General features: G+C 42.4%; 1 protein-coding gene across 4 annotated transcripts in view; it reads right to left on the minus strand.

Moving 5' to 3' along the window:
- Positions 1-5,090: 5,090 nt before the first annotated feature.
- LOC130273417 (sodium-dependent neutral amino acid transporter B(0)AT3-like) overlaps positions 5,091-25,640 on the minus strand; it is a 589,425-nt gene continuing 568,875 nt past the window's right edge. For 2 of the 4 annotated variants that reach the window (XM_056520172.1, XM_056520170.1), the window contains one exon: positions 5,091-5,356. In XM_056520172.1, the coding sequence (XP_056376147.1) occupies positions 5,189-5,356 (168 nt within the window). In that variant the 3' untranslated portion in view covers positions 5,091-5,188. Of the gene's footprint in view, positions 5,357-6,380; positions 6,429-25,640 lie in introns of all 4 variants that reach the window. The other 2 variants (XM_056520173.1, XM_056520174.1) reach the window with 2 other exon arrangements.

Here is a 25,640-nt window from a genome sequence, read left to right on the forward strand (position 1 = left end):
ATATGGTAATTTGCATCATTCTTATAATTGACCTATTTATGAACCTAGGTTCTGTGACATCACATGGTCTTTTACTTTGAACCCTTTCTTTTTTTAGTTCATTGTTTAATTGTTATTCTGACTATTTGATGTCGCATTCATATTTTATGACACCTTAGCTACATAGGAGTTATTTTGTATGTACTTGTCTTTGTAGCTTTTCAATTTTATATTCATATAGAATTTCATATATCAGTGCATTTATCATGTTTATTAATTATCAAACTGGTCACTTTATAATAAGGATATTTACACAAAGTCGGTGATTACATTCATATTGTAATTATTTATGCTTATTTTTTTATATATTAGTGGTATGCACTGCTGGAGAGGGTGTGTTGTTAATACAGAGAGAGAAAAGAGAAAAGCATACCTGTTTCTGTAGGACAGAAGGATGTCTCAGTACTGACACTTTACTAAGAAACAGGTGTGCAGAGTAGTTTTGGCTCTTGATAACTGTGCGATATAATCGCCCCCTCCAATGGGGTACTAAGAAACAGGTGTGCAGAGTAGTTTCGGCTCTTGATAACTGTGCGATATAATCGCCCCCCCCTCCAATGGGGTACTAGGAAACAGGTGTGGAGAGTAGTTTCGGCTCTTGATAACTGTGCGATATAATCGCCCCCCCCTCCAATACTGGCACTGAGGGATTTACAATTATGTCCGGACCATCACAGGTTAAAACCTGTAAGTGCACTGACAAGCATAACAGAGGATCCAGTTACCACAGCACCACTCCAAAGGAAACCGCCCCAAGTTTCCGAAACTAATCGAGGGTATTGTGGACTATAGGAGCATTTGTAGTGACATTACTACTCCTCACTTTGCTTTCATACAGCACAGCAGCTTGGTTGAGACACCACCGGCCGGGACGATCTCCCGCTGCATCACAGGAGGAGACTCCACGGACACCGAAATGGAACCACCGTGCCAGAGTTTGAGGACCCTCCATACCATCAGTAACCGGTAATCAGTGCTATAACTATGTATTATTAACGCTACACATGAACTCAGGCATCATTTCTCTACTTGAGACACGAAAGCTCCGCTATCAGTGCAGGATCGCTGACAGATCGCTAAGCGCACTTGTAAAAGCTACTTATGGTCCTCCAACTTTGTTGCTTATCGCTCACTAACTTTGCTGTTTTTTAGAAACATGCGCAGTAGGCAATAATCTATTTATCTGAACGGGCATTACCCTTAGCAACCAGCCACGCAGACGGCGCTAACACACACAATTGCTGCTGAGCTGCGTAAAGTATGGGACCAACACACCAGCAGTACATCTATAAGTATATACAGTAAGAATTATAGACCATCCATTAACAACCATCCACTTTCTTGTACGTTTAATTCAGCTCAATCAAGCCTTCAGTCTAACCTCCAGCACTACTCTGCACACCTGTTTCCTAGTAAAGTGTCAGTACTGAAACATCCTTCTTTCCTACGGAAACAGGTATGCTTTTCTCTCTCTGTATTAACAACACACCCTCTCCAGCAGCGCATACCACTAATATATACATGTTTTGTATCTCCACTTATTGCACAACATACGGGGACGTGTGCTGATTTGGTTTTGGTGCAGCTAGAGATATACTCCATTCAATCCATTCCAGCGCCGGTGATATCCAGATTTAATATATTCTTATTTTTGTTGTTTTCATCATGTCTGCATTATGAATTTTATTGGCCAGCTTTATAATCATGATAGATGTAAAGGAAGCAGAAATTCACCAGGCACTGCAGCACTGCCTATAACAGCGTATACGGGAGGAGATCACACCTGTAATGAATGGACCGCTGCTCTTAAGTCTCTTGTAGCCGGGGGTGCTCACTATATAATGTAAGCAAAGGGCAACCAAATATAGGAGTAGTAGAAATAAGTGGCACTCACCCCAAGAATGACTTTTGAAATGCAGGAACAGGATTTTATTCCAAGTAGCAGAGTACAGGGAACAGAAAGTCTTCAAGCGGGGAGAACAAAGACCGTAGCCACGGTCAGAAGCGGGGGCACACCACTGAGCAACAACTAGTTTCACGTCATGCCGACGCTTCTTCCGGTTGCAGGTGTACCATCCTTCAACTGGAAGAAGCGTCGGCATGACCTGAAACTAGTTGTTGCTCAGTGGTGTGCCCCCGCTTCTGACCGTGGCTACGGTCTTTGTTCTCCCCGCTTGAAGACTTTCTGTTCCCTGTTACCTGTACGCTGCTACTTTGAATACAATCCTGTTCCTGCATTTCAAAAGTCATTCTTGGGGTGAGTGCCACTTATTTCTACTACCCCTATATTTGCTTATAATCATGATATTCATTCTGTGATAAGCCATATTGTGCATTTCTCTCATGTCTGTATCCACTTGTCACTACTCACCTTATATACTTTGAATGAGGTATGGGCATGATTTCCCTTCCTCCTCTGTCAAATGACGCTGTTTCTGGCGGCCGATCGTGGAGGGCAGGTGGTTTCTGGCGCTATGGAGACTGTGGGGAGCGTTCCCAGCAAGTGCTGCGGTAATTTGGCGCCACTATTTTTATTATTGATTGGTCATCCTTGGATTGGGGGCCCTTTATATACCTTGCTTTCCACCTCACTACTCCTAGAAAAAGCTAGGCAAAACGCGTCGGAGTGTGAGGTGGGGGAACATCCGGGTTACAGCTCTGTGTGTAACACTCACGTTTCTGAAGACAGGAACTCAGTGTATGTGGATCCACTGGACCTGTGTGGTAGATGACTCGGACCGTACGAGGGAGCGGAGTCTAAGGTACCGCTGGTTTTCACCAGAGCCCACCGCAAAGCCTAAGGGACGGGGACATGCACGCCGGAGCAGAGAGGCGGAGGCAGGAGAAACACCCGGAGAGTGACGGACTGGGGCTCACATGCAGGCGCGTCCTGCGATGCGAGTCCCAGCCCCGTCGGCAGCAGATGGTAAGGGGACCATGCACTCATGGCCAGCGTGTGTGGCCGGAGCGCATAGCGTAACATTGTGTTTGTGCCATGTGCCTGTATTGTATATTCTGTAGCTATTATACTACTGTATAGTGATTAATCTTGTACCCATTTAAGGGCATAATATTGTATGCACCAACAATGAATGGGCATTTAGTACAGTGGATGTTATACCACTAACTCAGGTGTACTAATAGGCCTGTGCTTTATGTAGGCTACACATATATTTCTACTCTAGCACATAGTTTACACAGGCACTTAGCACTTTATCAGGGGACATTAATTGTAATAGTTCATGAATTTGTTATATCTATAAGAGCTGCTGCCCCACACTATGTAATGACTATGATGTTCCCCCACCACCTCAAATTTTTTTTTTATTATGTCTTTTGTGCTCATGTATTTTATGGGGGTTGTTATTGTGTTATATACAATTTTGGGCTATTTTCAATAGATTTATTTCTGCAATATATATGATGGTGTATTTAAATTATTGGCTATAGTAGGTTATACATTGGCATGTTTAGCTTGCCATTTAGGTATTAGTATTGCATTGTTATAAATTTGTTGCTACGTGTCCTATTTTTTGTAGGTTGATTTTTTTGTATGTACAGACTGGATTTATACATTGAGCTATATCCTTTTTGTATTAATGGTAATATTGTTATTCTTTCTTTTTCAAAAATAGGAGAAAATTATTGAAACAGAATTTTTTTTACTATAATGAATCAAATGAGAATCCCCCCCCCCCCCCATAACATTCAGTAAATAAAGTATTCCCTCCCAGAAGCCATGATACCCAAGGAAGTTGATTGGATTGGCCACCTATACCAAGGTATATTAAAAGGTATGTTAAAAGGTGGCCAGCTTCTTCACCTATTATGTTAATCAAAAAGGACATTAAAGGGGTACTCTGGTGAAAGCCTTTTTTTTTTTTTAATTAGCTGGTGCCAGAAAGTTAAACAGATTTGTAAATTACTTCTATTAAAAATCTTAATCCTTCCTGTACTTATTAGCTGCTGAATACTACAGTGGAAATTATTTTCCATTTGAAACACAGAGCTGTCTGCTGAATCACGAGCACAGTGCTCTCTGCTGACATCTCTGTCCATTTTTAGGAACTGTCCAGGGTAAAAGGAAATCCCCATAGCAAACATATGCTGTTCTGGACAGTTCATAAAATGGACAGAGATGTCAGCAGAGAGCACTGTGCTCGTGATGTCAGCAGACAGTTCTGTGTTTCAAAAAGTAAAGAATTTCCACTGTAGTATTCAGCAGCTAATAAGAACAGGAAGGATTAAGATTTTTTAATAGAAGTAATTTACAAATCTGTTTAACTTTCTGGCACCAGTTGATTTAAAAAAAAAAAAAAAAAAAAAAAAAAAGGTTTTCACCGGAGTACCCCTTTAACGACGCAGGACGTATATTTACGTCCTGCGCCGGCTCCCGCGATATGAAGCGGGATCGCGCTGCGACCCCGCATCACATCGTGCCGGTCCCGGCGCTCATCAACGGCCGGGACCCGCGGCTAATACCACACATCGCCGATCACGGCAATGTGCGGTATTAACCCTTTAGAAGCGGTTAGTCAGTCGGGCTGTTCGGGACCACCGCGGTGAAATCGCGGCATCCCGAACAGCTTACAGGACACCGGGAGGGCCCTTACCTGCCTTTTCGGTGTCCGATCGACGAATGACTGCTCTGTGCCTGAGATCCTGGCAGGAGCAGTCAAGCGCCGATAACACTGATCACAGGCGTGTTAATACACGCTAGTGATCAGCATGAGAGACCAGTGTGTGCAGTGTTATAGGTCCTTATGGGAGCCCCCAAAAGTTACAAAATGGCGTTTTTGATTCGATTTTGTCGCACAATGATTTTTTTCTGTTTCGCCGTGAATTTTTGGGTAAAATGACTAATGTCACTGCAAAGTAGAATTGGTGACGCAAAAAATAAACCATAATATGGATTTTTAGGTGGAAAATTGAAAGGGTTATGATTTTTAAAAGGTAAGGAGGAAAAAACAAATTGGAAAAACTGAAAAACCCTGAGCCCTTAAGGGGTTAAAACCATAATATGATATATATGATAACAATGTATATTATGATTTAACCAAAGTTTATTTAAGGCTTATTTATTTTTCATAAATTAATCAAGTTAACATTTTTATATGAATCTTTAATATCCTTTGTTGCATGATAGTCTTCATTTTTTTTGATTTCCTGGTGGATAGTCTTGTTTCTTAAATCTTTTTCGAAGAAAGTGAAGAAGTGCAATAGATGGTATAAACATGCATGGTGCAGCCACCAACAAAACACAGATAACCACAACCCAGGTAGGGTAATGTTCTATCTTCTTCATAGGAAAGTTCTCCTGTATTAAAAAAAGAAAACAGAATATTTAGCACAATATGAAACACCACATTATTTTATGCGTATTACACTAATGGTATTTTTAAATGCTAAATTCTTGAGCATGTTATGGTGCTAAAAATGCAAAAGATGGCTGTAATATTGCTGCATTTTAACATATGTGTAATGGTTGCAATACCTGGATCTCCTTTGATTTACTGGTGTTAGTTCACCAGCCAGCTCAAAGGTTATGTTCCCTCATATGTGGAAATCCCCTCTGATTTCAGTGCTGGGCTTTGGTGACTCTACTGAAATTTGGCTAGTAGGTATTTGATGTTTTTTTGTGGTGAGAGTTGTCACACTTTGAGCTCTTTCCTTTGTCCTGCTTCAGGTGCCACTGTTACTGTGCTGTAACAGCAAGTTTGTCTTCCTGTCTCCAAGTCTGTCTGGTGGTACTCATGACTGCTGATCAGTGATATCTAAGTGCTCAGCCCCTTTTTGGCAGCAGGTTTATTTTTTTTAATATTCCTTAAATTGATTGTTCTCCACTTCCTATCTTCTTTTGCTGTTATGCAGCCTCACAGTACTGATCATGAATAAATATCAATGATTAGCATGTTCTGTTTTTAAAGGGGTACTCTGCACCTAGACATCTTATCCCCTATACAAAGGATAGGGGATAAGATGTCTGATAACGGGGGTTCTGCTGCTGGGGACCCCCGCGATCTCTCCTGCAGCACCCCCGTCCCTCAGCTGCACGGAGAGAGGATCGCTCTGTGGCTGATGACGGGCGATAAAGGGGACGGAGTATTGTGACATCACGGCTCCGCCCCCTGATGACGCCCCACCCCCCTCAATGCAAGTCTATGGGAGGGGGCATGTCTTTTTTTTTATTTTACGCCCACGCGGTCTCCATTTGTGTAAGTTTTTATTATTTTTTATTAGAAATAGTTTATGGGTCTATTTTCTTTGATTTTTAAACATTTTCATTACATTTTTTAAGAACTCTACAGACACTCTCCATTTATAAAAAATAAATAACATACCTTACATGTTTAATATTAGAGATGAGCGAACTTTTCAAAAATTCGATTCTGCCGAATAAAAAAAAAAAAAAAAGTGTTTCGATCCAAATTTATTTGCGGCCAATCTATATTAAAAACAGCTATTTCTGGCCTACAGAGAGCCTCAATAGGGGTATAGAACACTTTGCTGTGTTCTAACACACATATGGGGGGACATGTATCATTTCCAGTGTATAATAGAAGTTTTTTACCCCCTCTGCCTGTTGTCTAAATTTGGTGCAGCTGCGTTAAATTTATCATTCTTGTGCAACTACTTTCTTGAATTGCGTTTAAATTTAGAATTCTCCTCAGAGCATAAATTTACACCGCAGCTCTATTTAGTAGGAGCTTTGTCTGCAGTGTATCTGCACCTAAACAGTAAGTGTGTCCTCGTTATTAGTTTTAGAATTTTTTTCTTCATTATGTAGAGTTTTAATCTCACAATAATACCACTTTTAGCACCCAATTATAACACATCAATTATACCAATGTCCTTATTCTTCATTTAACATAATCTGTGACCCCCCTGTGCAAATCACCTCAAATGTACATGGTGCACTCTACCTTATGGGCCTTGTTGTGCGCCCGCAGAGCACTTTGCGCCCACATATGTGGTATCTCCGTACTCTGGCTAAATTGTGTCCCAAAAAATGGGGATCTTTTTTCCCATTTACCTCTTGTGAAAATGTAAAGTATGCGGCAACACCTGCATGTCAGTGTAAATAATTAAATTTTTATACACTAACATACTGGTGTAGACTCCAACTGTTCCTTTTCATAATGGGTAAAAGGAGAAAAAGTCCCCCAAAATCTGTAAGGCAATTTCTCCCGAGTACGGCGATACCCCATATGTGACCCTAAAATGTTGCCTTGAAATACGACAGGGCTCCGAAGTGAGAGAGCGCCATGCGCATTTGAGGCCTAAATTAGGGTTTTGCATAGGGGTGGACATAGGGGTATTCTATGCCAGTGTTTCTTAAACAGGGTGCCTCCAGCTGTGGCAAAACTCCCAACATGCCTGGACAGTCAATGTCTGTCCGGCAATACTGGGAGTTGTTGTTTTGCAACAGCTGGAGGCTCCATTTTGGAAACAGTTCCGTACGTACCAGACGTTGTTCATATTTATTGGGGAGGGGAGGGGGGCTGTGTAGCGGTATGTGTATATATAGTGTTTTTTACTTATTTTATTTAAGTGTAGTGTAGTGTAGTGTTTTTAGGGTACAGTCACACGGGCGGGGGTTGACAGCGAGTTTGCTGCATCTCAATCTTGCAGCACTCCCTGTAAACCTCCGCCCATGTGAGTGTACCCTGTCCATTCACATTGAGGGGGGGGGGGGGGAAACATCCAGCTGTTGCAAAACTACAACTCCGAGCATGCCCTTTGGCTGTCCGTGCATGCTGGGAGTTGTAGTTTTGCAACAGCTGGAGGCACACTGGTTGCGAAACACGGAAACAGACTCAGTGTTTCGCAACCAGAGTGCCTTTAGCTGTTGCAAAAACTTCAAATCTCAGCATGCAGTGACAGCAGAAGGACATGCTGGAACATGTAGTTATGCAACAGCTGGAGGCATACTGCTACAACTCCCAGCATGCCCTTTGGCAGTCCGTGCATGCTGAGGGTTGTAGTTATGCAACAGCTGAAGGCACACTGGTTGCAAAACACTTGAAAGTTTTTTACTTAACTTAGTGTTTCCAAACCAGTGTGCCTCCAGTTGTTGCACAACTTCAATTCCCAGCATGAATGGTCTGTCAGTGCATGCTGGGCGTTATAGTTTGGAGGCACAGCTGGAGGCACACGGGTTGGGAAAAAGAGTTAGGAAACGAACAATGTTTCCCAACTAGTGTGCCTCCAGCTGTTGCAAAACTATAATTCCCAGCATGGCCAGGCATGCTGGAAGTTGTATTTCGGCAATATCTGAAGGGTCAGATGTTGACAAACTACAACTCCCAGCATGCTTGGGCAGTCTGGGCATGCTGGGAGTTGTAGTTTTGCAACAGCTGGAGGTCCACAGTTTGTAGACCGCTGTATAATGGTCTCCAATCTGTGGTCTTCCAGATGTTACAGAACTACAACTCCCAGCATGCCTCGACAGAGTGGGCATGCTGAGATTTGTAATTTTGGAACATCTGGAAGAGCACAGATTGGAGACCATTATACAGTGGTCTCCAAACTGTGGCCCTCCAGATGTTGCAAAACTACAACTCCCAGCATGCCCAGATGGTCAAATGGTAAGATGGCTGGCTATCAGTGATAGCCACCATCTTACTGGGCGCTGGGGAAAAGTATAACGGAAAGCAGTAAATTTTAAAAATAAAAGGAAAATGATCTACAGTGTTAAGTGGATTACAAAGCTATTTTAATGTGACGGAACTTGTTCAATGATAAGTAAGATATCAAACATTTCCTATGTAAATGTATTAAATTGTTGTATCATAAAATAACAATACCAATATACAAGTGATCTAGTGAATAACTGAACTGTAAACAAATATTCTATATGCAAATTATTTTAAAAGTGCTTTGGAATAACCAAGGAGTAAAAATATAAAGCAAACCAAATGAGGAATTGAGATAGGAAAGTTATAACATTCTGGTGGTTCCTTAGTAGAACTTTCCTTCAGAAATAGAAAGGATTGCTATGTGCAGTTAAAGTTGGCTTATATTTATGGGGAAAAAGACGCACGTGCGTCAAAATTTTTGGTGCAAAGGAAAAGAACGCAGGTAATAAATCCATGTGTACTATAGATGTCACTCCAAGGTACCCTGATTCAGCCACATCTGGAGGACATGCTCTACCAAAACGTGCGCAAAAAAATAGGAAAAAACAAGCGCTTGCGCAAAATTTTGCGCAAAAAAATACACACAAAACAGGGGTAAAATCTTTGATACATGTCCCCCATGGAGTGTACCTGGGGAAGTGAAATAATACTGTTATTCAGAATAACATGCAGATTACCGGCATCGCTTTTAGAGTCACAGCTGCAGAGCAGCACAATGACAGAGCCTGGAGGTGGCATCAGTATGAGGAGACCATATAGTGGCTGAATGATACAGCGTGGAAGTTTTGGCAGCATGAGGAGACCATATAGTGGCTGAATGACACAGCGTGGAGGTGGTGGCAGCATGAGGAGACCATATAGTGGCTGAATGACACAGCTTGGATGAGGCTGAAGCATGAGGAGACTATATAGTGGCTGAATGACACAGCGTGGAGGTGTTGGCAGCATGAGGAGACCATATAGTGGCTTTTTACAGATTAACAGGTACAAAAAAGTGCACTACTTATATGTAGGTATGTGGTTTACACGTATGAGGGCAGAAAAATGCACTACAGTACACTTGGAAAACGTATTTTTGTAAAACACCAGCCGGTGATTACCTTTGCCTGGACTTTCCCAGTATGTAGACTTGTTACAGATTTACAGATACAAAATAGTAGACTGCTTTGATGTAGGTATGTGGTATGCACGTATGAGGGCAGACAAATGCACTACATTCTGCTGAAAAAATTTATTTTTGCACAGCAGCAGGACACAACAGTGCAGCACCACAAATAAAGGCATTAAACCCTAAATTGCACTCTGCCAAAGAGTGTTAAGAATGGTGTGAACTGGTTTTTATACCATCTACAGACTGGTATAAGCAGCAGATGATTTCTTGTGGAAAAAATACACAGAATTGCGCTGAAAAATCATTCCTGCCTCCTGTGATAAGTAGTGTTGCTCACGAATATTCGCAATTCGAATATTATTCGCGAATATCGCATATTCGCAAATTCCGCGAATATAGCGCTATATATTCGTAATTACGAATATTCGGTTTTTTTTTGTTTTTTTTTTTCATAGTACACATCACAGTGATCACCCCTCTCTGCTTCCAGCTTGTGTGGTGTAAAGAAGGCTCTAATATTACTGTGTGAGACTGGCGTGCGAAAATTCGCATATACGAAAATTAGCATATGCTAATTTTCGCATATGCGAATTTTTGCGTATGCTAATTTTGTATATGTTAATATTCACATATGTTAATTTTCGCATACGCGAATTCTTCGCATATGCGAAAATAAAACGGAGAATAACGAATATGCGAATATTCACGAATATATGACGAATATTCGTCCATATATTCGCGAATATTCGCGAATTCGAATATGGCCTATGCCGCTCAACACTAGTGATAAGGTTCATGAAGTTCCGGCAGCTTCTTGATATATATGAGGCAACAAAAAGCTATCTGCCCCTCTGATAAAATGCTGAATGAATTGACTGGGAGCTTAATGGCTGGCGTCAAAATTCTTCTCAGTGACAACAAGCACTGCACTTATCTCTGTCCACAACGCTGATGTAACTTGCAGTTGGCAATGGAACTCTGTGGTTTCATCAATTCAGCGTCTCTGTGTAACACATACAGACACACAGTCTGTCCTATCTCTGCAGTGTATATAACATGAAATGAGCAGATGCAAAATGGCTGCTTATTATATAGGGCTGTGACATCACGGGGTCAATTAATGCTGATAGGCTGCATCCCGCATGTGATTCAGGGTCATCACGCCTACCTTGCTTCCCGCCTCGCATTCCCGCCTTCCCAGCATCCCCTGCCCCATGTAATGACATGTGGATCCGTCATTTTAGGTGTCCTGGAGCCTGGAACGCTGTAAAATGGAGTTTAATGAAGCGATTTGCGCGATAGAATCCCGGCAATATTTGCATTCGTTGTGAATCGAATAAATCCTGAAATTCGTAACAAAATTCGCATTTGTCTGCTTCCATTCGCTCATCTCTATTTAATATATCACAAACATAAACACCCCATGAATAGAATTATCCCAATACTTCCAAAGGACAATGCCTCACACAACCCCCAATATGAGTGCATCTTCAAACATTAACATACTTAGATTCTTTCATTGTGACCATCTGAGGAATTCAATTTGATAATATGAGCCTCACAGAAATGTACTTTTTAAAGGCCCTTTTCTCAAAGGATTTAGTAAATTAAATGGCAGCCCTTTATACTACTTTATATGCACAGTGCCTTCTCGAGATGACCTGACATTCAACCATGTATTCAACAATAAGTCATTAATTTATCATTTTTAATCAAAGTTTGGCTTAGGCCAGTAAAGTGTGAACATTGCCTAGTGTGAACATCTTATGCTCATCTCCACTATGGCGTTCATTTTAGGACATAGTCAGTTGTCAGCTGTAACTCAGTCCTGCGTCAGGCAACACAGCATCCCGCCTCCTCCATCACACTAATCGCCGGCATCCATCAGCCACAACTCCCCCCTCCCTCATCCGAGACTCCCTCATCCCCCAGGGGATTCTCCCTCAGACGAAACTTCCTGCAGCATAGCAGAGCCGACACTGCACAGCATGTATAGCAGAGTCGAAACTGTGAAACTTGCACGTGTACTACAGACACTACATGTTCTACAGAGTCTGTATAGCAGAGCTGACACTGAATAGCACGTACAGCAGAACCCGTATAGCAGAGAGCCGACACTGATTCGGCTCTGCTACACGGTAGGAAGTTTTTCATCTGAGGGATAACAGAGTTTTGGATGAGGTTGTTTCGGATGAAGGAGGAGGGAGTTGTGGCAAAAACTGACTGGAGATTGGTCTGAGGGTGGAGAAGGGATGCTGTTTTGCCTGATTCGGGATGGAGTTATGGCTGATGACTGACGATGTCCTAAAATGGACACCGTACACCACACATAGATAAGCTTCCAACACATTTTAAACAGATGCTTACATTCTGTAAAACGAAATTATTGTCCAGCACCAGGATGTGGATAAAAAACGGGTTTCTTTATTCAATGAAGACAGCTACATACATGAAATCTCTGACGCGTTTCACGCTTTCGCGCTTAGTAATAGAGTGGCATACAACACATAAAAACACATATATATATACTAAAATTACTTCTCACCAATTGGTGATAAAACAGATGGAAAATACGAAACGGATCCAGTATATTCAAAAAACTTGTACCGGATTCACCAGAAATATACATTGTATTGTGGATGCAGTGTGAATAACGTTCAAGCCACAAGCGAAAACTGCGACAAATATATAAATTTATCAAAATGAATATATATTATATGTAAAAAAAATATATATAAAAAAAAAAGGGAATTACAAAAAGATATTGCACAAACCGCAGGAAAAATCGCATGTGTCTGAATATATACCACACTGTCCAATACCATATTTAACCCCTTAAGGACCAGGCCATTTTATACCTTAAGGACCAGAGCGTTTTTTGCAATTCTGACCACTGTCACTTTAAACATTAATAACTCTGGAATGCTTTTAGTTATCATTCTGATTCCGAGATTGTTTTTTCGTGACATATTCTACTTTAATTTAGTGGTAAAATTTTATGGTAAATTGCATCCTTTCTTGGTGAAAAATCCCAAAATTTGATGAAAAAAATGAAAATTTTGCATTTTTCTAACTTTGAAGCTCTCTGCTTGTAAGGAAAATGGATATTCAAATTATATATTTTTTGGGTTCACATATACAATATGTCTACTTTATGTTTGCATCATAAAATTTATGAGTTTTTACTTTTGGAAGACACCAGAGGGCTTCAAAGTTCAGTAGCAATTTTGAAATTTTTCACAAAATTTTCAAACTCACTATTTTTCAGGGACCAGTTCAGTTTTGAAGTGGATTTGAAGGGTCTTCATATTAGAAATACCCCATAAAAGACCCCATTATAAAAACTACACCCCCTAAAGTATTCAAAAAAACATTCAGTAAGTGTATTAACCCTTTAGGTGTTTCACAGGAATAGCAGCAAAGTGAAGGAGAAAATTCAAAATCTTCATTTTTTACACTCGCATGTTCTTGTAGACCCAATTTTTGAATTTTTGCAAGGGATAAAAAGGAGAAATTTTTTACTTGTATTTGAAACCCAATTTCTCTCGAGTAAGCACATACCTCATATGTCTATGTTAATTGTTCGGCGGGCGCAGTAGAGGGCTCAGAAGGGAAGGAGCGACAAATGGTTTTTGGGGGGCATGCCGCATTTAGGAAGCCCCTATGGTGTCAGGACAGCAAAAAAAAAACACATGGCATACCATTTTGGAAACTAGACCCCTCAGGGAACGTAACAAGGGGTAAAGTGAACCTTAATACCCTACAGGTGATTCACGACTTTTGCATATGTAAAAAAAATATATATTTTTTTTACCTAAAATGCTTGGTTTCCCAAAAATTTTACATTTTTAAAAAGGGTAATAGCAGAAAATACCCCCCAAAATTTGAAGCCCAATTTCTCCCGATACAGAAAACACCTCGCATGGGGGTGAAAAGTGCTCTGCTGGCGCACTACAGGTCTCAGAAGAGAAGGAGTCACATTTGGCTTTTTGAAAGCAAATTTTGCTCTGGGGGCATGCCGCATTTAGGAAGCCCCTATGGTGCCAGAACAGCAAAAAAAAACCACATGGCATACCATTTTGGAAACTAGATCCCTCGGGGAACGTAACAAGGGGTAACGTGAACCTTAATGCCCTACAGGTGTTTCACGACTTTTGCATATGTAAAAAAAAAAAAAAATTTTTACCTAAAATGCTTGTTTTCCCAAAATGTTTACATTTTTAAAAAGGGTAATAGCGGAAAATACCCCCCAAAATTTGAAGCCCAATTTCTCCCGATTCAGAAAACACCCCATATGGGGGTGAAAAGTGCTCTACTGGCGCACTACAGGTCTCAGAAGAGAAGGAGTAACATTTGGCTTTTTGAAAGCAAATTTTGCTCTGGGGGCATGCCGCATTTAGGAAGCCCCTATAGTGCCAGAACAGCAAAAAAAAAACACACGGCATACCATTTTGGAAACTAGACCCCTCGGGGAACGTAACAAGGGGTAATGTGAACCTTAATACCCTACAGGTGTTTCACGACTTTTGCATATGTAAAAAAATATATATTTTTTTTACCTAAAATGCTTGGTTTCCCAAAATTTTTAAAATTTTAAAAATGGTAATAGCAGAAAATACCCCCCAAAATTTGAAGCCCAATTTCTCCCGATTCAGAAAACACCCCATATGGGTGTGAAAAGTGCTCTACTGGCGCACTACAGGTCTCAGAAGAGAAGGAGTCACATTTGGCTTTTTGAAAGCGAATTTTGCTCTGGGGGCATGCCGCATTTAGGAAGCCCCTATGGTGCCAGGACAGCAAAAAAAAAAACACATGGCATACCATTTTGGAAACTAGACCCCTCGGGGAACGTAACAAGGGGTAATTTGAACCTTAATACCCTACAGGTGTTTCACGACTTTTGCATATGTAAAAAAATATATATTTTTTTTACCTAAAATGCTTGTTTTCCCAAAAATTTTACATTTTTTAAAAGGGTAATAGCAGAAAATACCCCCCAAAATTTGAAGCCCAATTTCTCCCGAGTACGGCGATACCCCATATGTGACCCTAAACTGTTGCCTTGAAATACGACAGGGCTTCAAAGTGAGAGCGCCATGCGCATTTGAGGCCTAAATTAGGGACTTGCATAGGGGTGGACATAGGGGTATTCTACGCCAGTGATTCCCAAACAGGGTGCCTCCAGCTGTTGTAAAACTCCCAGAATGCCTGGACAGTCAACGGCTATCTGGCAATACTGGGAGTAGTTGTTTTGCAACAGCTGGAGGCTCCGTTTTGGAAACAGTGGCGTACCAGACGTTTTTCATTTTTATTGGGGAGGGGAGGGGGGTTGTATAGGGGTATGTGTATATGTAGTGTTTTTTACTTTTTATTTTATTGTGTGTTAGTGTAGTGTAGTGTTTTTAGGGTACAGTCGCACGGGCGGGGGTTCACAGTAGTTTCTCGCTGGCAGTTTGAGCTACGGCAGAAAATTTGACGCAGCTCAAACTTGCAGCCGGATACTTACTGTAATCCTCCGCCCATGTGAGTGTACCCTGTACGTTCACATTGGGGGGGGGGGGAAATCCAGCTGTTGCAAAACTACAACTCCCAGCATGTACGGTCTCAGTGCATGCTGGGAGTTGTAGTTTTGCAACCGCTGGAGGCTCCGTTTTAGAAACAGTGGCGTACCAGACGTTTTTCATTTTTATTGGGGAGGGGAGGGGGGCTGTGTAGGGGTATGTGTATATGTAGTGTTTTTTACTTTTTATTTTATTGTGTGTTAGTGTAGTGTAGTGTTTTTAGGGTACAGTCACACGGGCGGGGGGTTCACAGTAGTTTCTCGCTGGCAGTTTGAGCTGCGGCAGAAATTTTGCCGCACCTCAAACTTGCAGCCGGATACTTACTGTAATCCTCCGCCCATGTGAGTGTACCCTGTACGTTCACATTGGGGGGGGGGGGGGGAACATCCAGCTGTTGCAAAACTACAACTCCCAGCATGTACGGTCTCAGTGCATGCTGGGAGTTGTAGTTTTGCAACCGCTGGAGGCTCCGTTTTAGAAACAGTGGCGTACCAGACGTTTTTCATTTTTATTGGGGAGGGGAGGGGGGCTGTGTAGGGGTATGTGTATATGTAGTGTTTTTTACTTTTTATTTTATTGTGTGTTAGTGTAGTGTAGTGTTTTTAGGGTACAGTCACACGGGCGGGGGGTTCACAGTAGTTTCTCGCTGGCAGTTTGAGCTGCGGCAGAAATTTTGCCGCACCTCAAACTTGCAGCCGGATACTTACTGTAATCCTCCGCCCATGTGAGTGTACCCTGTACGTTCACATTGGGGGGGGGGGGGGGAACATCCAGCTGTTGCAAAACTACAACTCCCAGCATGTACGGTCTATCAGTGCATGCTGGGAGTTGTAGTTTTGCAACAGCTGGAGGCACACTGGTTGTGAAACACCGAGTTTGGTAACAAACTCAGTGTTTTGCAACCAGTGTGCCTTCAGCTGTTGCAAAAGCTACAACCCCCAGCATGTACGGACAGCGGAAGGGCATGCTGGGTGTTGTAGTTATGCAACAGCTGGAGGCATACTACTTCTGCTGGGGATGCTGGGGATTGTAGTTATGCAACAGCTGGAGACACACTGGTTTGCTACTTAACTCAGTGTGCCTTCAGCTGTTGCAAAACTACAACTCTCAGCAGTCACCGACAGCCAACGGGCATGCTGGGAGTTGTAGTTATGCAACCACCAGATGCACCACTACAACTCCCAGCATGCACTTTAGCTGATTGTGCAAGCTGGGAGTTGTAGTTACACAACAGCTGAAGGTACACTTTTCCATAGAAAGAATGTGCCTCCAGCTGTTGCAAAACTACAAGTCCCAGCATGCCCATAAGGGCATGCTGGGAGTTGTGGTGGTCTGCCTCCTGCTGTTGCATAACTACAGCTCCCAGCATGCCCTTTTTGCATGCTGGGAGCTGTTGCTAAGCAACAGCAGGAGGCTGTCACTCACCTCCAACGATCCTCGCTGCACCAGGTCAGTCCCTCGTCGTCTCCGCCGCCGCCGCTGCTCCTGGGGCCCCGATCCCAACAGGGGCGCCGGGGATCGGGGTCCCCAGCACCCGGGGTGCACGTCCCGCACCCGCTCACGTCCTCCGGAAGAGGGGCGGAGCGGGTTGCGGGAGTGACACCCGCAGCAGGCGCCCTGATTGGTCGGCCGGTAATCCGGCCGACGAATCAGGGCGATCGTGAGGTGGCACCAGTGCCACCTCACCCCTGCAGGCTCTGGCTGTTAGGGGCCGTCTCTGACGGCCCCGATCAGCCAATAATTCCGGGTCATCGGGTCACTGGAGACCCGATTGACCCGGAATCCGCCGCAGATCGCTGGACTGAATTGTCCAGCGATCTGCGGCCATCGCCGACATGGGGGGTCATAATGACCCCCCTGGGCGTTATGCCCCGATGCCTGCTGAACGATTTCAGCAGGCATCGGGGACCGGCTCCGCTCCAGATGGTTGCGGGGGGCCGGTAAAACACATGACGTTCTCATACGTCATGTGTCCTTAAGGACTCGGAAATGGAGACGTATGAGAACGTCATGTGTCCTTAAGGGGTTAAGCAGGGACCATTATCAAAAAAAGTTATTTAATAATATGAATAACAATGCATTCCTCTTTATATCAGACACCCAACTGTGAAGTAAAGATTAATATGTCATAATTAAATCCAGTCTATGATTTAGACCAGTTGGGTGTCTGGTATTCAGAACAAATATACAGTAAGTCTCTCTATTTAGCAGTTTTCTACGGAGATCTCCTCCCCTAATGTTATGTTTAACCTTTTCGATGCCCATAACTACAAGAGATGTGACGTCCCCTTTATGAATATCTCTAAAATGTTTGCTCAACGCTGAGATATTAAATTTATCAGTACGGACATCGGAAATGTGTCTCCTAATTCTTTCTTTTAAATGGTTGCTAGTACAACCAACATATTGTTGGCGGCAGACTGTACATGCTGCCAGATAAACCACCGATGATGTATTACAGTTCACAAAGGTCTTTATAACATATTTTCTACTCGTAGCATACGATTCAAACTCCTTGCTAACCTTCATATGTGAACAAGTAACACATCTTCGGTGGCCACATCTCCAGTTTCCCGTGCTGTTCAACCAAGTACTGGCTGCCGCACTGTCTGTATTACTACTAAAGAGACTGGGTGATACTTTAGATCCTAAGGACGGACCTCTTCTGGACACTATATTAACACCCCCAGATACTGAATTTCTCAAAAGTGGATCCATTTCAAGTAATGGTAAATATTTATTGATAATGTGTCTAATACCTGCAAACTGTCTACTGTTTGCCGTAATAAAAGTTGGCTTGCGTTTCTCCTGTTTTTTCCACCCATCTCTGTCATCTCTTCTACTTTCTCCAATTAAATCTTTTCTGTCTATTTTCTCCACTTTATTTTTAGCAATCTCTATATCCTTTTTTCCATACCCTCTTTCAACAAATTTTTGTTCCCAAATCTTTTTTTCTTTTTCATATTTTTCTGGATCAGAACAGTTACGTTTAATTCGACATAATTTAACAAAGGGAATATTTTTTACAACATGCCGTTTACATTCTGTAAATACCTGACAAGTAAAAGGGTAAGGTGCAGAATTAGATGTATACACTTTGGGTCAGGGACATGCACAGACATTTTGGAGGGCAGGGGTTCAAATAAAAAAAAAAAAAGCCCCATTAAAAAATAGCATATTTTTTATAATATACATTTTTTTTGTAAAAAGCGGTCAAAACAAAAATGATACTGATAAAAACTTCAGATCACGGCGCAAAAAATGAGCCCTCATACCGCGCTATATGCCGAAAAATAAAAAACTTTTAGGGGTCAGAAGATGACAATTTTAACCCCTTTAAGGACTCAGGGTTTTTCCGTTTTCGCACTTTCGTTTTTTTCCTCCTTACCTTTTAAAAATCATAACCCTCTCAATTTTCCACCTAAAAATCCATATTATGGCTTATTTATTTATTTTTTTTTCTACTTTCCAGTGACATTAGTCATTTTACCCAAAAATTTCACGGCGAAACGGAAAAATAAATCATTGTGCTACAAAATCGAAGAAAAAACGCCATTTTGTAACTTTTGGGGGCTTTTGTTTCTACGCAGTGAATATTTTGGTAAAAATGACACCTTATCATTATTCTGTAGGTCCATACGGTTAAAATGATACCCTACTTATATAGGTTTGATTTTGTCGTACTTCTGGAAAAAATCATAACTACATTCAGAAAAATGTATTGTTATGCCGAGCGCTCAGGGTCCCTGCTCCTCCCCGGAGTGCTCGCGGCGTTCCTCTCTCTGCAGCGCCCCGGTCAGACCCGCTGACCGGGAGCGCTGCACTGACTCTGCCGGCGGGGATGCGATTCGCATAGCGGGACGCGCCCGCTCGCGAATCGCATCCCAAGTCACTCACCTGTCCCGGTCCCCGGCTGTCACGTCCTGGCGCGCGCGGCTCCGCTCCTTAGGGCGCGCGCGTGCCAGCTCTCTAAGATTTAAAGGGCCAGTGCACCAATGATTGTGCCTGGCCCAATCAGTCTGATTAGCTTCCACCTGCCCCCTGTCCATATAACCTCACTTCCCCTGCACTTCCTTGCCGGATCTTGTTGCCTTAGTGCCTAGAGAAAGCTACTACTGTGTTTACCATTACTGTGTTCCTGACCTCCTGCTATTACTATTGACTACGAACCTTGCCGCCTGCCCCGACCTTCTGCTACGTCTGACCTTGCTTCTGCCTAGTCCTTCTGTCCCACGCCTTCTCTGCAGTCAGCAAGGTTGAGCCATTGCCGGTGGATACGACCTGGTTGCTACCGCCGCAGCAAGACCATCCCGCTTTGCGGCGGGCTCTGGTGAAAACCAGTAGCAACCCTAGAACCGGTCCACCGACACGGTCCACGCCAATCCCTCGCTGACACAGAGAATCCACATCCAGCTAGCCGAATCATAACATTTATACATTTAAAAATGTCATCTATATAACTTTATTTTTCCATATACAGTGCGGTATGAGGGCTTATTTTTTGCGCTGTGATCTGAAGTTTTTAACGGTACGATTTTTGTTTTGATCAGACTTTTTGATCACTTTTTATTCATTTTTTAATGGTATAAAAAGTGACCAAAATACGCTTTTTTGGACTCTGGAATTTTTTTGCGCGTACGCCATTGACCGTGCGGTTTAATTAATGATATATTTTTATAGTTCGGACATTTACGCACGCGGCGATACCACATATGTTTATTTATTTTTTTATTTACACTGTTTTATTTTTTTATGGGAAAAGGGGGGTGATTCAAACTTTTATTAGGGAAGGGTTTGTTATTTTTATTAACACTTTATTAACACTTTTTTTTTTTTTTTACATTTTTTGCAGTGTTATAGCTCCCATAGGGACCTATAACACTGCACACACTGATCTCTCATGCTGATCACTGGTGTGTATTAACACGCCTGTGATCAGTGATATCGGCGCTTGACTGCTCCTGCCTGGATCTCAGGCACGGAGCAGTCATTAGTCGATCGGACACCGAGGAGGCAGGTAAGGGCCCTCCCGGTGTCCTGTAAGCTGTTCGGTCCCGAACAGCCCGACTGACTAGCCGGGATACTTTCACTTTCGCTTTAGAAGCGGCGGTTAATACCGCACATTGCCGCGATGCTTCATATCGCGGGAGCCGGCGCAGGACGTAAATATACGTCCTGCGTCGTTAAGGGGTTAAACACGAATTTTGGTGCATGTAGATATAATTTTTTTAAAGTAGAAAAATAAAACCTATATAAATTGGGTATCCTTGTAACCGTATGGACCTACAGAATAAAAAGAAAGTGTCATTTTTACCGAAAAGTGCACTGCGTAGAATCAGAAGCCCCCAAATTTACAAAATTGCTGTTTTGTTTTTACTTTTGCCCCACAAATATTTTTCTGGTTTTGCCATAGAGTTTGTGGTGAAATGATTGAAGTCATTACAAAGTACGATTTCTGGTGCAAAAAACAAGCCCTTATATGGGTATATAGGTGGAAAATGGAAAACGTTATGATTTTTAGAATGTAAGGAGGAAAACACGAACGTGAAAAAATTACTTCTATATTTCTATTCTTCTTTTATTTTGTTCTGGGAATGTTTGATTCAGAGTTTCCCAACCAGGGTGTCTTCAGCTGTTGCAAAACTCGTCTGGGCATGCTGGGAGTTGTAGTTTTGCAACAGCTGGAGACACCCTGGTTGGGAAACACTGGTTTGGTTATAGGCCATTATATGCTTGATCTCCTCAAAATCATACCCCCCCCCCCGCTTCCACCCAAACATAGCTCAACTATAACCACCAGTATGTAAAGGAACATAGCTCTACTACAACCACCAGTATGTAAAGGAACATAGCACGACTACAACCACCAGTAGTATGTCCCTGGTGTCGGGTGATAGGAGTCCCACATCCCTTAATATAAATATGTGTGTGTGTGTGTGTTTCCCAACCAGAGTGCTTTCAGCAGTTGCAACAGCTGGAGGCACTCTGGTTGTGAGACATTGATAAATACACACACATGCATAAATCAGTGTTTCACTACCAGGGTGACTCTAGCTGTTGCAAAACTACAACTCCCAGCATGGCCAGACAGCCAATACAGCTGGCCGCACCCTGGTTGGGAAACACTGATTATAAGGGGCGCCATTTGTGACCAATACTGCAATAAGTGCTGCATCAATCCTGGGCCTTGTTGGCCTAGTGACAGATACAGCACTGCATATAACATACATAAAATACTATACATATACACACTTACATACACATACTCACACATATATCATACATGTGTATATACATGCAGTACATACACACCACACTATACACAAAGGCTTCACAGACATGTTCACACAATACATCTGCACACTATATATGAATACAATCACTTTTATAGGAAGCTGGCTGGGTGCAGGGAATACTTCAGTAACTGGATGTTCGGCAGGACTCTGTGCTTCCTGCAGACTCGTTCACTCATCGGCAGACAGGAAGTTACACTGTGCGAGATCGTTCAGCAACAGAACAGGAGGGGGGGGGGGGGGCTTTTTGTTAAAGGAGCCGAGCATCTCCCTGCCAGTGCCAGCGCTATACAAGTGACCTCTGCAGAGAGGTAGCACCTCTATAGAGTGAGCAGACTCACTTTGTCTACCAGTTTTGCAAAAATAAAAAAGGGCATTAAAGAAGCAAGGGCGAAAAAGGGCAGGGGCTGAAGCCCCCTTTGAACCCTATGTGTGCATGTCCCTGCTTTGGGTAGACTAACAAGTTTTTGAAAAAAAGGAAAACTAGCACTAAACCCCCAGAAAACCCCTCTTCTTCCTTCTACATTAGCATTCCTCTCTTTAAGGGCCTTGTTTCCAGAGCTACTGCAGCTTAAACTGATAGGGATGACCCTTATGTTTCTAATGACTGATCAATATATAAATATTAAAATGCCATTGCTGCTGGAACAATATCTGTTCCCTTACCCTTTAACCCAGATACATCAGAATGCTAAATGCAAAACATTTCATCTTATCGCTTTGCCTGTAACTAACAATAGAGCCTTGAGATGGAGACTATGGATACAAGACATCTAAACATTGGACTTTGTGGAAAGATGCTGAAATCTTAAGCTAAGAGGACTTGCAAGATAATGATTTATGCTACGCCACGCTCAAATGACCAATCAGCATATAGAACGATGCATAATTTTACCTTTCACCTCTTTTTCTCAGTTTGTAAAAACCAAATTTACTTCCTGTAATAAACAGAACTCCCTGGGGTACCGAGGAGGGAACCTGGGCTGGTGTGAATTTTCTTACGTCGGAAATTAGTATAGCGGTAGTCACAGATTAAGGCCGCACATTAACACATCCTTAACAGTTGGTGGCAGCGTGGGACGGCCGGAACCACACTTGAGGGAAGATACAAATCCAGTGGAGCGACACTTTGAGCCGCCCGAGGCAACCCATTATTACTCAAACTAGGGGCCTGATCAACCCTGCGGAAACACGGTAAGTCTGCTGATTTTATGAATCTGTAGTATTATCTGTGGTTTTTTTTAGTGGTTTTGTGGGAATCTGGACAGCCCAGGTCGACCCTCTAGATTTAACTCTTAGCGACAGAGATGTTCCCGCTGTGTTGTTCTCTTGTTCTCTGGTTTTTTAGTTGCTTGTGATTGACTGCCACTTTAAATAGGTTTGGAAGGCAAAGCAGAGATTTTTTCCTTTGCCACAAACTTGCAGGCTTATAAAAACAATTTTTTTCTCTCTTACTTGAGCTGAGAAGCAGATACGGTGTGCTGTAACAAGGTCAGATCCGTTTCATAATGTAAACAGGAGAATTTAACTGTGAGAAAGATTCATGTGGGATTTTTGAGTCTTTAAAAAATCTATTTTTTTTTTTTTTTTTTGCTTTCCTGATAGTTCGGATTTAATTTAATTTTTGGCTTTTTAATTTAGTAGATTTGGGCCGAGGAAGATAAGTGCGTAGATTTTTGAGCTCTAGGCTCTCTAATATCTTTTTTTGTATGTAGGCGCAATATCTTTTGTGGATGTCAGACAAGCTGATAACTTTAGAAGTTAGTATTGGACCGTAACTTTTGCTGGTTTAGAGAACGGCATTACTAAGTATCTTTGTTGATGCGTGGGAGCAAGTTGGACTGGTAATGCATAAGAGTAGCAGATTATAGTGGCATCATACAAACGGTGGTTGTCACGTTGACACCCGTTTTTTGTTTGGTGTTTTAGTATAAATTTTTGGGCCAATCCACTATGAGTTTTTGTTAATAGGGTAATTTGCAACCCTCTCTCTATCTGAGACTTTAAAAGAGCTTTGAAATCATCCAGTTCTTGCATTGATTGACTTTTGGAGATAGAGATGAATACTGTACCGTCTTTGTTTAAAAGTCAGACTGCTTCTGTCCCTCAATATTTAGAGGCATGTGCAATAGTCATGCACAGGGAAGGGGAGAAGCATCTTGAAGAAATAAAGAAACTCATTTATATATATAAGCCATGAAGAGAAATAGAAAATGAGGGAGCACTTACGAGTCGGAGAATATGCCTGCACCTAAATAAAGACATAGTCTTCACCTACAAGAGACTACGACTCGAAAGTGATCCCTCATTTTCTATTTCTCTTCATGGCTTGCATTGCTTATCTGATTGAGGTGGAAGCACAAAAGGGAGGAGGACACTAGGTGTTTTCGGGAGTCACTAGCTGAATTGTGCACGTATTAACCCCAATAGCCCCGATTACCGCAGCGGTGCCGACCGCTATATCTGTTTCCTACATTGGATTTGATCATTTATATATGTGGCTTTCATGAGAGGGGTAGATTACACCCAGACTAATTGGCTGATGCCATTAAGCAGCATAAGGGAATATTGGAGGATAATGATTTGTTGGCGGCTGCAAAAGCTTGTTATCGTACATCATGTTCCATAACAAAAGAAAAATATATAGAGATGGAATGTAGAGATAAGAAGGAGAATATAACTGTATAATTGTATTGCAAAGATAGAGACCTGCCACCCCTATATAAAGGCTGTGAATCTAACTGTTGGGTGTGTCCCCATTGCGGCCAGCAAAACATGCCCTCAGCTGAGAACTGTGTTTCTTGTAACCAAGCCTGGCCCGGCCTGGTCCTGATCCTCCATGTACTATCAAAATAGTCCCCACCCAAAATGTCCCTGCCCCACTATATCCCATGTTACCTCCTTCCACTGGCAGCCATGTTACTACAGTAACTTCCTGTAATGGCAGCCATCTTGGAGGCCCAGGAAGTGTGGCAAAATCCATTTTCTGTGATGGCAGCCATCTTGGTTCATCCAATCTACTTGCTCCATGTAATGAGCCCTCATCCATTATATCCAAACAGAACTTGGCCGTTGCTGGAAGGTTTCCAGATGGAACTTCCTCTAGTGCTGAAGCACTTGTTCTCTTTCCAGGTGTGACTCAGGATGGGAGTTACTTTGTACATAATGACTAGATAACTGGCCTATCCCCAAGTCAAACCTACACACCACCGGATCAGCCCTCACTGGAAAGCTCTGTATTTCATTCTGCTGATAGTTTCTGTCCATCACCAAGAAGTAAGACCTCTGTACCAAGTGAAGACAGTCATCCAGACCGAGATGAACTCCAGGAACTGTTTAACTCTCAGTCCCCCAGCAAAGGTGCACAACTGCACTTGGGGTTGAGTTTCCTGCTATAACCACTGGAGGTAACTGAGGAGCAATCTGCAAGTCGGACCTATGGCTGCCATAATTTGGTTCCTGCTTTTATTTATCTGGCCAGGTAGGTTAGTTGATAGGTCCCGCACCATTTGAGAAACCTTGGCGTGGTGTGTGGGCTCAAGTGTGTCCTTCATGTAAGGATATACTGGCTAATGTCTCAATTTTACATCAGTTTTGAGGGTTAGCTAATATCATTGTTTACATTACCCACAGCAGCGAAACTACATTGTGATCCATAGGTGCAGGTCCTCCACTCCAACGTAGGTGCACAACTGCACTTGGGGTTGAGCACCTTGTATCACCTTAGATCACGTCAATATAATTGTTTGTCCCTAGAAAACATGCTACTTTCACTTGTTGATACAATCACACCTACTGTGGTGCAATTTCTTGAGCCTCCTAATAGTAACATGTACCAAACCAGTATAGCAGATATGGTGTCTGAATCTTTTCAACCGGCCTTTGGAACAAAGATCTGGAATAAAACCCTACTCCGGATTGGCATAGCAAGTGCAACCCAGCAAGTGCAAGCTATAGTTAACCTTGCAAATCCGTATCTTCAGCATAATGATGGCCT

The sequence above is a fragment of the Hyla sarda genome, chromosome 5 (assembly GCF_029499605.1).
Source record: "Hyla sarda isolate aHylSar1 chromosome 5, aHylSar1.hap1, whole genome shotgun sequence".
In the NCBI taxonomy this organism is placed as follows: domain Eukaryota; kingdom Metazoa; phylum Chordata; class Amphibia; order Anura; family Hylidae; genus Hyla; species Hyla sarda.